Here is a 13,120-nt window from a genome sequence, read left to right as displayed (position 1 = left end):
TGCTTAACGATTCCCTTGTCGATTCTTTTCATTAGGCCGAATCTTTACATCGATGATGCACGTCACGCTCATCAGTCAGCAGTACGTTCAACAACAAAGAAGACGTAATGGTGGAGAGACAGAAGTAGTCGAAAGCGTGACTTCACTTCACCAAAAAAGACTCTTACAGTGCGACATGCAATTTATGCAGCACCATAATTACATGCAAGGGCGGAAACACCACCAACTACGCCTGAACGATAGTATATCTTTTAAGCATCACCATCACGAAGCACACACGTGCAATATTTACATTGCGGGGCTTGCAACATGTGGCTTGCCCTAATTAAATTAAGCATGCATGATTAAATTGCTGAGTGATGCGCATAAAACTCACTTCCGTTTTAATGACTGACCAACAAAATGTGTCTCGTTTAGTGGAATAAAGAATAAACAGCCTATTCCTATTGGAATTTGCTATTTATGTGACAACGCCTGAACGCAACACAGGCTCTGCTCCATAGACTGTGTGTACAGTGCCGTGCTGTAGGTTCGGGCCAGGCTCAGTTATAATTGTCTCGGACTCAGGAAAATGCGGCCCGAGCCGCGCTGTAGTGTGCTCACCTGTGTCTGTGTGTGTGTGTATATGTGTGTGTGTGTGTGTGTGTGCGCATCAGGGACGAACTCGATACAGAGAGACAGAAATGACATGCCGTTGTGTTTTCACGTTGTAAGGTGAAACGTTTCACCGTATAACACGATAAATAGTATAATGTTATGTTATTATATGAAGCGTCCGTCGTGCAAAATAATATAACTTTAGTTTATGAAGAGATAAGACGGAGCCCTCTCCTCTCCTCTTATAAGCTTTACTTACAAGTGTGTGAATTGACCTGGATATGAAGCATCTGTAGCACCAAATAATATAACGGTTGTTACTAAAGAGCTAAGACAAAAACAAAAATCAGCAGTGGCGGTCATATTTTAGCAGTGGTGGTGTGCCGCTGCATATAGGGGAAATACTGAAAGAGATGGTGGTTTCACTGTACAAATGCCTATTCTCAGCACATTTTATGCTGCTGCATTCAATGCAATATCAGCCTAATAATTCCAGAATGATTAATTCTCACCAAGTAGAGCTACTGAAGTCATCTGGTGGAAAATAATGCATCCTTAAAAAATATAAATCACAATATATATCATGTAACGTTATTTGACGTAGATGAAAACAAATGCTGTACAAATATTCTTTCATTTGTTCCATTCTAGATGACAGTGGTGGACCAATTTCATATTTGTTTACTTACACAAGCACTTATCTCTTTATAAGAATAGAAACTCAATAAAATTAGTGTTGTTGACACCGAAAACCTGTAAAGTCTACTTTTTCTACACAGAAAATTCACAGGAGGAATTGATAAGGGAATCGATAAAGAATCGGATCGATAAGCAGAATCGATAATGGCATTGATATCAATAAAATCCTATCAATTCCCATCCCTACAAAGGAGCAATCAATATTTTACACATGCAGTGTCGAGTCCTCTTTGTCAATTCCAATCAGGATTTGAGAGGTGGATGTCAATCTAATCTCACCATGTGGTCCCTACACTGTGGAGTCTGCTGCCATCAATACAGAGCCCTTTCACATAGAGTACCTTTGGGTTTAGCTACAGATAACAACTGTGTGTGTGTGTATGTAGTATACTGAAGTATTTTAATGCACAAGGTCACATGTGAACATCTGATATTGTAAGGACCACAGGACTATAAAAACTACAAGTACTGTACAACAGATGTGCAAAAATAAAAATGAATGTCAGTACAGAAGTCTCACTTTGGGATTCAAAGAGAAGAATTTCTCTGTTTAGTTATGGCTGTGGAATGCAGGCGGTGTGCTTTCATCTTTCTAAATCTCACAGAGAATTCACCTAGATTTCACATCAACTTTTAAGTCCTCACTAGTTCAGTACAGTAGCTTTCTACATATGAATGGCCTTAACTGATCAAAGCAAAATCCTGTCCCCATTACAGTTGCTACGCCCACCAAGCGATCCGTTTTAGCACGGCACATATGTAGTTTACACTGATAACAGAGGCAAATTGTTGTGTCAAAATGATTCCACAGAGGTCGACAAAAGCAAACAACTGTAGACTTTAACGTTAGCTCCATTAACTGGCTGAATATGTTGTGTCCAGCTGACTTTTTAATGTTTCAACCTGGCCTGTTTTAAGATCGGAAAATGACAGTGCATTTCCACAAGATCTGGCGAGAACATTACAGGATGCACTGCTCAAATCAACTGGCTGCTTGATGGGTGTATCCATTGGAAAAGGAAGGTTGGTACCAATGCTCTCCTGGGCTCTATCGTGAAATGAACCTGACTGAATAAACACGCTGCTAGCTGGGCAGTCCCTGGTTCTCTGCTCGTAGATTCAAACAGTAAACAGTAGGGCGGCCTGCTCATAAACTTCCTGTTATTCGGTCTAAACAGTCTACCAAAAATCTATTTCTGAAAACATTTGAGGCGAGAAACAAGACAATGCCTCTGCTGAACCTTGGCTCATTTAAGAACTACACTGCCGAGGTTGAAAGCCTGATCAAAGTTTCATGGTGGTTGATTTGGTTACAGTGCATTACATATCCATTTTTTAATCACGTTAGATGAAGTGTTGGGTGACCATCCCTTGTGTTGCTCTATGGAAGCAGACGTGTTTGATTCTGCGGACAATGAAAACTCAACCTGTTCTGACACAATTGCTAACATGACTAGCGAGCATGCTACAAAGCAGCTACCAAAAGTGTGGACACAATGACTGTGCTAGGGGCAGTGTTGACATTGACATTTGCTGTTCACTTGTGACCGTCCATCCACCCATCCATCCATCCATCCATTTGCAGCCACATATCTGAAGCCGGGTCATGAGGACAGCAGGCTGAGCAAAGTATTTCAGACGTCCCTGGGGCCTCCTACCAGTTCAACGTGCCTGGAACACCTCTAACAGGAGGCACCCATCCTGCTCAGATCCCTAAACCACCTCAACTAATACCTTCTGACGCGGAAGAACAGTGGCTCTACTCCGAGCTACCTCTGGATGCCCAAGCTCCTTATTCTATCTCTGAGGCTGAGCCCAGCCACCCTTCTGAGAAAACTCATTTCATCAGCTTTATCCGCGACCTCATTCTTTCGATCACTACCCAGAGCTCATGACCATAGGTGAAGGTTGGGATGTGGATGGACCAGTAAATCAAAAGCTTTGCCTTCCAGCTCAGAACTCTCTTCACCACTTGCGACCGGATCACCCAAAATGCATGTTCATACCAGGTCTAAACAGGGCCTCTGATATAGTAGCATCTAGGACCGGCTTCCACACAGCATGGAAATACAACACAGTGGATGTGCCATCTGTTTTTTAACTACCCTGTAGCTCAAAAATCAAATTAGTATGAAATGCTTCTTGGCCTTGAAAATAACCCTGTAGCTACAAAGATAGTGAGCCAGAAATGTTACCATTTGCAGCTTATGTTAGACAAACACCCACTTTAATCCATTTCCTTCAATTTTACTCTTTTATTTTTGGATTTGTAAAGGCTAAAAGAAGACACCACCCTCAAAAACTCGAGTATTGCTCTTTCCCCAGCCCAATGCACACTGCGTCATCATGTTGAGAAATCCAATGTTTGGCAGGCCTGCTGTGCCTTGTTACAGTTGCTAAGCTACAGTATGATTGAACAATTGCTATTTAGGAGATGGGTTTTGTGAATGGTCAATTCGTAACAGATTCAGTATGATAAAAATGTTTTGTATGTGTTGCACTTCCAGATATTATTTTTTTCTCACCAGTTTGTTGTAAGAAATTTCACTTTGTCATTTCTTTCCTAATATTGACTGTTCACATATAAATTTAACTGAGCAATTTAACATTTCCAGGTTGCAATTTCTGCACACAGCCTCACCAGGTTATACAGCTGAAGGCTGTGAGAACAAAATTAGCTTTAAAAAGGTAATAAGCCAGCACATTATAACCTTATTGATTCAAAATGCAGCCTACTGTTCTATTATAATTCATGGGATAAATTATTCAAGAGAAATTAATTTGTGTTTTCAACAGAAGAATGAATGGGCTGTTTTCAGTGATGTATCTAGAACTAAATATAAACCAAACCAAAGCTGTGAACTGTTTCACCTAGGATTAAAACAACATGGAAGAAACAACCAAAAGCATTTTGTTTTGATCCACCTAACCCACCTTACACATACTGGCTGAGCCATGTGACCACTTCTACCTCGCAGTCAACATCCAGAAAAGCCAAAGTGATAAATGATTTATGCAGACTCTACGCTAGCACAAGCCACATTAAAAATACAGAATGTACACACAACCATGGAGGACTGTAAACTGGGTTTCCTAAATTTTCCACAAAGGCTTTGTGAGAGTGTTTACACTTCAGTTTAAAGAGTTCTCTGTGGTCTGCCTATTAAGAAATGCGGTGGCTGAAAATAACAACTCCAAAGTGTATATGGGTAAAAATACTGAGCCTCAAATTATATATTTCACACACTTTACAGTGAACAAATAATGAAGGTGACCTGATATCAACCATCACCTTTGTGCACATCAATGTCTTTTCAAATCCAAAATCATCAGTGGAACATAGCTCACCAGAAATGTCAGCCATTATCAACAGAAGCCATTTTAAAAACGCCCTGAGATTTCTGCTGTCTTTCTTTTTTCTTTTGATTTGATAAGAATAGATCAAAAGTGACATTGTGCTGACCTTTTGGTGCTGAACATCTTGGCAGCGTCTTCTTTCTGCTCAGAGGCTTTGCGAAGTCGTGGTTTGATGTTGACTTTTCAAACCTGCAGGAAGCACGCACACATGGATGAACACACACATACATACAAAGCAAAAAGACAGGGACGGGGGACAGAAGGAGAGAACAGTGAGATTTTCAGCATCACAGTCAGGTCGCCCTCAAGTTGTCTGAATGCCTTGGCCACGCTGACCCTCAACAACCTCCATTAGCTGGCCTCCAACTGAGCGATTCAAATTGACTGGGCATGGCAGGAGGCAATGAGCAGAGCATAACTCAGCCAACATGACAAAGACAATACATGGAGTCAAATGTCAACTTTAATAATCATTTGCTTTACTTCATGACAACAGCACCAATTTAAAGCCGAATGGAATTAATTAGCACTGAAGCTCAACTGGAGCGACGAGGAACAATTAAAATGCAATTAAAAAGGAGGACTATATAAATGCTTGTGTAGGCAAACATGTCACATGCAGGCAATTAAGTGGGACAGTCTCTGAATTGTTAAATCCCCAAACTGACTCTCTCTCTAGATGTCTGTGCTATACCTACCACATTGTATAATGGCTGGGAGTTAAGGTTATCAGAGACTGTGGTGGAGGAGCTGGAGTAAAAGAAGATAGGATTCAATAATTAATGTCTGTGCAGGCCTCACTTCTCACCCTCTCCTGTCTGTAATGAGATGAGTGGAGAGCCAGAGGGAAGGAGGGAAGGAAAGGGAAGGAGAATGGGCTGATTAAAGCGCCCAGCTCGGTCCCATCTACCTTCCTTCCCACCTCCATCAGTTAGACGCACCGACATGCACACGCATACACACCATCTCATTTATAACACTTGGAGCGTGATTCCTCTCTCCTACACAGTGGCAGGGGGCAGGGAGCAGGGAGCAGCTGAATAAGCAGGTGTTAAGGTTAACAAAGTAGTGTGACACTGGAAACATTTGATAATTCATTCAGGTGACAAAGAAACCGTGGATGTACTCAGTTCTGTAAGTAACCTAAGGCAGTGCAACAGCCAATTTTGTGGCTTCTATGATTCACAGACGATAACAGAGGCAAGCAGCCAGAAAAATGTTAGAATACAAAAATTTTAATTTCTTCATATTGTATTTGGCAGAGTTTTACAGACAAAAAACGTCTTAAATACTGCCTGGGGTGAAGATTAACTGTTCTGACACTGCATTACTGTCAAGGTATGACGTGCATTTGATAATGCAATTAGCTGGATTAAGGACTTAAGTAGTCTCCCTGTTGGAAACCAAACAAAACACATATCTCTGATAAGGGCAAAAGCTATTGTCAACAGTTTGTCACCAGTTTCACTTTCCAGCTAGGGTGGCTTCACCACTGTACAAAACATATATTATCAAACTAAAAGTCTACAACCATGTTAGCAGCTCTGTGAGGCTATGGTATATGAATGTTGTATCAAAATCACAATGTGGTATACAAATAGCAGGAACCGCAATTAATATTAACATTTGCATTAACATACTAACATTGGCCATTTGGACATAGACTAAAGCCAGCAGTGATAAGAATGACATTTATTTGCAGTTTAAGATGGTTAGACCAGTAAATTAGCTTTGAGCAAAATGAAAATGCTGTTATACTAACATGCTCCCAGTGACAAAGCTGACATGCTAATGTTTAGTTTGCAATAATAGCCAACTGAGTTTAGCATGTTAACGTACTAACATTAGCCAGTTAGACACAGGCTAAAGCCAACGATGATGACATATATTCGCTGTTAGGCCTATGTGGTCAGAAAATATAAGAAAAAATATAATATACAGTACAGGCCAAAAGTTTGGACACACCTTCTCATTCAATGCGTTTTCTTTATTTTCATGACTATTTACATTGTAGATTCTCACTGAAGGCATCAAAACTATGAATGAACACATGTGGAGTTATGTACTTAACAAAAAAAGGTGAAATAACTGAAAACATGTTTTATATTCTAGTTTCTTCAAAATAGCCACCCTTTGCTCTGATTACTGCTTTGCACACTCTTGGCATTCTCTCCATGAGCTTCAAGAGGTAGTCACCTGAAATGGTTTCCACTTCACAGGTGTGCCTTATCAGGGTTAATTAGTGGAATTTCTTGCTTTATCAATGGGGTTGGGACCATCAGTTGTGTTGTGCAGAAGTCAGGTTAATACACAGCCGACAGCCCTATTGGACAACTGTTAAAATTCATATTATAGCAAGAACCAATCAGCTAACTAAAGAAAAACCAGTGGCCATCATTACTTTAAGAAATGAAGGTCAGTCAGTCCGGAAAATTGCAAAAACTTTAAATGTGTCCCCAAGTGGAGTCGCAGAAACCATCAAGCGCTACAACCAAACTGGCACACATGAGGACCGACCCAGGAAAGGAAGACCAAGAGTCACCTCTGCTTCTGAGGATAAGTTCATCCGAGTCACCAGCCTCAGAAATGGCAAGTTAACAGCAGCTCAGATCAGAGACCAGATGAATGCCACACAGAGTTCTAGCAGCAGACCCATCTCTAGAACAACTGTTAAGAGGAGACTGCGCCAATCAGGCCTTCATGGTCAAATAGCTGCTAGGAAACCACTGCTAAGGAGAGGCAACAAGCAGAAGAGATTTGTTTGGGCCAAGAAACACAAGGAATGGACATTAGACCAGTGGAAATCTGTGCTTTGGTCTGATGAGTCCAAATTTGAGATCTTTGGTTCCAACCGCCGTGTCTTTGTGAGACGCAGAAAAGGTGAACGGATGGATTCCACATGCCTGGTTCCCACTGTGAAGCATGGAGGAGGAGGTGTGATGGTGTGGGGGTGTTTTGCTGGTGACACTGTTGGGGATTTATTCAAAATTGAAGGCACACTGAACCAGCATGGCTACCACAGCATCCTGCAGCGACATGCCATCCCATCCGGTTTGCGTTTAGTTGGACCATCATTTATTTTTCAACAGGACAATGACCCCAAACACACCTCCAGGCTGTGTAAGGGCTATTTGACCAAGAAGGAGAGTGATGGAGTGCTGCGGCAGATGACCTGGCCTCCACAGTCACCGGACCTGAACCCAATCCAGATGGTTTGGGGTGAGCTGGACCGCAGAGTGAAGGCAAAGGGGCCAACAAGTGCTAAACACCTCTGGGAACTCCTTCAAGACTGTTGGAAAACCATTTCAGGTGACTACCTCTTGAAGCTCATGGAGAGAATGCCAAGAGTGTGCAAAGCAGTAATCAGAGCAAAGGGTGGCTATTTTGAAGAAACTAGAATATAAAACATGTTTTCAGTTATTTCACCTTTTTTTGTTAAGTACATAACTCCACATGTGTTCATTCATAGTTTTGATGCCTTCAGTGAGAATCTACAATGTAAATAGTCATGAAAATAAAGAAAACACATTGAATGAGAAGGTGTGTCCAAACTTTTGGCCTGTACTGTATAATATAGAAAAAAATAAAAATTTGATGTAAAAAGTGCACTGCTAACAATTGTTTGCAGGCTAGCTAACATAAGCCAATTGCTGCTGCAACAGCATGAAAACATACCTGCAAATGTCACTTTGGTCCCTTTGGATGCCAGTGTGGTCCTGACTTTTCAATACCAACATTTCAACAACACACTGTCTGACAGAGTTTGTTTACTTTTTCACTTGTCCCCCTGAGGGAGAGCCTTCCTAATAATAATCCGAAAATCATAATACATTATAAAATCACCGACATCATGCAAAAAAGAATGACTAAATGTAATCCGTTCAGTTGGACTTAAAACCACAAATGCAGCCTCCTGGTGGCACCAGAGAAAAAGTCAGGGGATCACCAAAGTTATTAGGATATATCCAAGCGGCAACCTCCATGACGAGTGAAGCCAATGCGTAAGTGCCAAAAAACTGCAGTACGTTGAATGGCCATTTGAGGCAGGCTCCAAAAGCTAGTCAATCCCCATCAGGGGTCGCGTTAACCGGATATTCTCGGTCATTGACTGTTTTTTTTACAACAATGACCGGAAAATCTGAATGCTGTCCGTCATTTTGACCGGTTGCAATTACCACCCCTGCCCACTTGGTGGCGGAGTGCACAGTCAGTGGTTTAAGTGGCTGCCGTTTTCACACTGCAGAGAAGTCATTCATCTGCTTCATGTAGCATTGTTGACATAACGGCCTGGACACACTGGACGCGTTAGTGCCGCCGAAGTCCAGCAAGTATACTCGCAGGCACTTGACTGTCGACACCACAGGCAGCGCATTTCTCCTGCGCTCGACTCCACTCGTCTGTTCCATTTTTTCACTTCAACAGGTCATTTTAAACATGGGTAAGTCCATATTTCAATCGTTTTTTATAACGTAATAAGTTAATGACAATTTGTCATTGCATGTCCATGTATTGAGCGTGTTGGATAAATACTGAATGAAGAGGGCATATTGTTCTGACCATTTTATTTATGTAGTCTGTAGGCTCGGTGACACAAAATTAAAATTGTAATGAAGTGATTAGGGTATTGAAAAATGTGTTCGGTTATGCACTGTTGTGTTATTTTAAATTATAAACACGGTATTTTCTCCTCACGTTCCTCAGTGCGAGCTGTTATTTTATTTTGAAAATTGGCCGGATTCTCTCGTCTTTTCTGTGTCTGACTTCCTGTTTGGTACGATCCGCTCTATCCAGCTTGACAGAAGCGCTTGCGGCACGGGTGTGTGGATGTCTGTTCTTTTCGTTCATGTCCTTATTAATGCACACTTCATAACTTGCTTGTTGGATTTATTAAAAACAAACGAATGAAAACTAAATGTCTTTGAATATCTTTATTATCATTTAAAAACAAAAATTAAAATGACCGGTAAATATAGATTATGACCGGATTTTTACGACCCTGTCGGTCAAAATGACTGGCGACGAAAAAGTCTAGCACAACCTCTGATCCCCATAGACCCCCATGTTAAAATGCTCAACTTTACAGCACAAATAAACATATTTACTGCCTGGTACAAAAAAACGTTTTTGGTCTCTATAGCTAATTTCCCCTTTCATGACAACTGTACAGGGGGTGAATTTTTTTTATAACTCATCCGTTTAAATTTTATTAAGGCTTAAAGTTGTGCATAGTTAAGGGCGTGGTCACTTTGAGTGACAGGTGACGCCATCACGGGTGGCTAACTAGCCGCTCTCTGTCTGCTAGGCATCATCTCAGCTAATTCGCAAGTCATTGAATGCTGACCTCTCAGCAGTGTTTGTGCCTTTTGGATATTTTGTTTTGTGAGGGAGCTGGCACCAAGCGGGAGCATGAGCGGGAGCAGCCAACACCACAGGGCTAGCCAAAGTAGCGTAGCTTGTTAGCCTTAGCTAACTTTGCTTCGAGTGAGGTGGGCATGTTTAAGTAACCAGGCTTCATTTGGCCTGCCTCTTTGCCCATTTTTGATTGGCAGGGAGTTGGGCGGAGTCAGGCACTGCCAAGATGGCGACGGCCAGAGCCGTCTAATTTAAACTTCAAACCCGCTCCTCAGAAACCAATGGGTGACGTCACGGTGACTACGTCCAAGGATGTCTGCACAAAATTTTATGGTGACCCATATGATAGCTGTTGAGATATTTCACTTTGGAAAATCTTTGAACATTAAAGCAGTACATCATGTTCAAACAGGTTCTGCTTTTTTATATCTCAAACATTTCACACTATAATGGTAGCAGGGGGACGTTAATGAGATGAGAAATACCTTGCCATAAAGGGCTGCAGGTACATGCACACTGACAGCCAATTATTCTAAAATATTTCATTTCATTAAAGCGAACTGTTTATCTAATCTGAGGGAAAATTCACAGCCCAGGGAGTACAGAGAGATAATTTAAAAGAGTCGCATAATTTCCTTTTCCAATGCAGCTAAAATGTGACTCATCCTCCCATTCGTCAGTGTTCCAGGGCTTTAAAACTGTTACAGACTGCTTTGCCCAACCCAGCATTTTCCACAGAAAAATAATAACAAACCTTTAAGCTTCCAGGGGTCTATACTGCACCAAGACAAAAACTGAAAATACATTTAGACATTATTTGGGATTATATGAGGCCAGTTTCAACTGCCGGTGGTCTTACAGTGAGCCCTAACCAATAAGTTTCTTATTCAAGCACTATACCTTCAAATGAAAAGCAACGTGAAGCCAACAAAGATGACCGGTAGACAGTAATATAGGAATAACAAACATGGATTCAAATAAACCCAGCTACTGGATAGTTTGGGGTTTTTTTGGCTGTATCACAAGAATTAAGTGCATTTGACTGTCTCCATTAAAGTCATGTGACATTGCATTTGGATATTCTTTTCTTCTCGATTGTTCTGTATTCATGTTCCATTTGTTTAGCTAAAAATGCAGAATGTACAAAATTGGTATTTGGCTTTGACCTTGTCACTCCCTGCAAGGATACACCAAGCTCAGCTCAGGAAAACTTACTCAGAGCCCACAGGTGAGTGCTAGGATTAAGGTGGGGCTTATGAAATCTGTGTAAGTACAGCAGCAGTAGCAGTTAATGACTGAAGTGCTTGCGGCAGAGTTTTCAAGGGAGTTTTGCATTCATGGTTGATACTAAAGTACATTAAATTAACTTTTAAAGCAAGTAGCTAATGTTATGTGCACCACACTTTGGTTTTCTGCTTGACCCATCTTAAAGATTTACAATGAACAGACCATTGTTTTGTTCTGTCACTCAGAACAAACTGGTCATAAAATGTCATTCCTCCTTTTGAAGTGCCTGTGATCAGTCGTCTATTAGCAGATTTGGTGTGGTTCCATTTCGTTTTTGGAATCAGTGTTAGATAATGGACATTCCTCAGTTTTAGATCATTTCCTGCTGTGCAGTGGGAGTAAAATGATAATTAAATGTATGCTGTTTGTGTTTGAAGAATTGAGTTAGCTGTGGTGACAGTTAACAGGTCATTTTAGCTCAGTTAAGCAGCAGATGAAGAACAAGGCGCTGAACTCCAATTATCTGGGAAACATGATGCCTGTGTTTTGCTTAAATCTACTTCTCTATATCCCAAATTTGCACCAAAAATACTATATTATGCACAAAATCAATTTAATTTAACTAGAAAAATGCACTCAGTTGAGTGTAGATCTCCTGCAGGTGTAAATGAGGGCATGTGTGGAACTAGGAAGTGCAGGACAGTAGTGGCTGGGAATAGGGATTTATTCATCTTGTATCGTGCCTAACTTTGGTGGATGATAACATATCAGGTATGGATATAATTTGCAGATGCTCTGGCTCAAAATGAGACCAAACTTTTCAGTGGATGTCAGTTTCAATGGCCAAAATGTGGCCAGCAAGCAAGGCTTGTTATTTACCGAGCCCATTGCCCTTAATGCCTTTTACGATGTAATTTTGTTGATTACTTGCGGCCCCTACTGGCTGGGTAAGTGGAGTGAGGAGTTAGCAGTCAATGATGGTATAAAACAGTCAATAAAACAGGCTTTTCAATAATTGTGAATCAGGGCAACTACAAAAAGTCCTTGAGCATAAATTCAAACACGTGCATGCAAAAAAATAGGCTAGTGGGTCCAGTAGTAGGCTATTAGAGATTAGCTGCAGACAGACAGACCGACAGAAAAATACACCTATGCACACACACACACAACTTAACAAAGGATCCCCTCCAGGCTTATGCCTGGCTGAGATAATTAAAATGACCTTTGTTGTCAAAATAAAGTTCCAGTAAGAAATTTGCTGCAAAATTTTAACCCTACATATTACAGATGAGGCAGACCTGCATGGGACTAAGAATACTATTGTCTACAATGGCGAGTATAGCATTGACAGCGGTTGCAAGGGCATAAGTAAATCATTAAGTCTACATTGGATATTAGTTCATTTGTATGGTATATTGGTTTTTCTGCACTATCATCAACGCATAAACCTACACCATAACAATGACCCAGTGGAGCCATGTGGTTCCTCCTGACACGAGCAGACCTTGTCTACTTCTATCTCAGTGGCAAAAGAACCTTGTTTGAGGATGTTTTTCCTGCCGAGCTTCATTAAGCCAGCCTTGTGTTTCAGCTTAATTGTTTCTGTGCGTGCAGAGCATCCTGACAAACACTATCAGCATCCAAGCATGTAATGGATTGAGGCGAATCCCTCAGACAGACAGAGGGACAGCAGGTATCGCCGGTGCTCGGGTGTGCATTTTTGCTGGAAGCTGCCGGCCGTAAAACAACAATGACACAGGGGCAATGAGTTCGGCCTAACACACGCAGCTTTAAGTTGAGGGCTGACAGAGCTATTTCACACACACAACAGAGATGAGCTAAGGATGTACCCAGTGCACTGTTAACACAAACAACTGCAAACACATCA

The 13,120-nt window shown here is 41.3% G+C and overlaps 1 protein-coding gene across 1 annotated transcript in view; it reads right to left on the bottom strand.

Moving 5' to 3' along the window:
* oxr1a (oxidation resistance 1a) overlaps nucleotides 1-13,120 on the bottom strand; it is a 219,873-nt gene that overhangs the window by 194,687 nt on the left and 12,066 nt on the right. Inside the window, exon 2 of the mRNA XM_078171977.1 lies at nucleotides 4,760-4,842. Coding sequence (XP_078028103.1) covers nucleotides 4,760-4,776 — 17 coding nt within the window. The 5' untranslated portion in view covers nucleotides 4,777-4,842. The remainder of the gene's footprint in view (nucleotides 1-4,759; nucleotides 4,843-13,120) is intronic.

The sequence above is a fragment of the Epinephelus lanceolatus genome, chromosome 10 (genome assembly GCF_041903045.1).
Source record: "Epinephelus lanceolatus isolate andai-2023 chromosome 10, ASM4190304v1, whole genome shotgun sequence".
Lineage (NCBI taxonomy): Eukaryota > Metazoa > Chordata > Actinopteri > Perciformes > Serranidae > Epinephelus > Epinephelus lanceolatus.
This window is presented reverse-complemented; position numbering and strand designations above follow the sequence as displayed.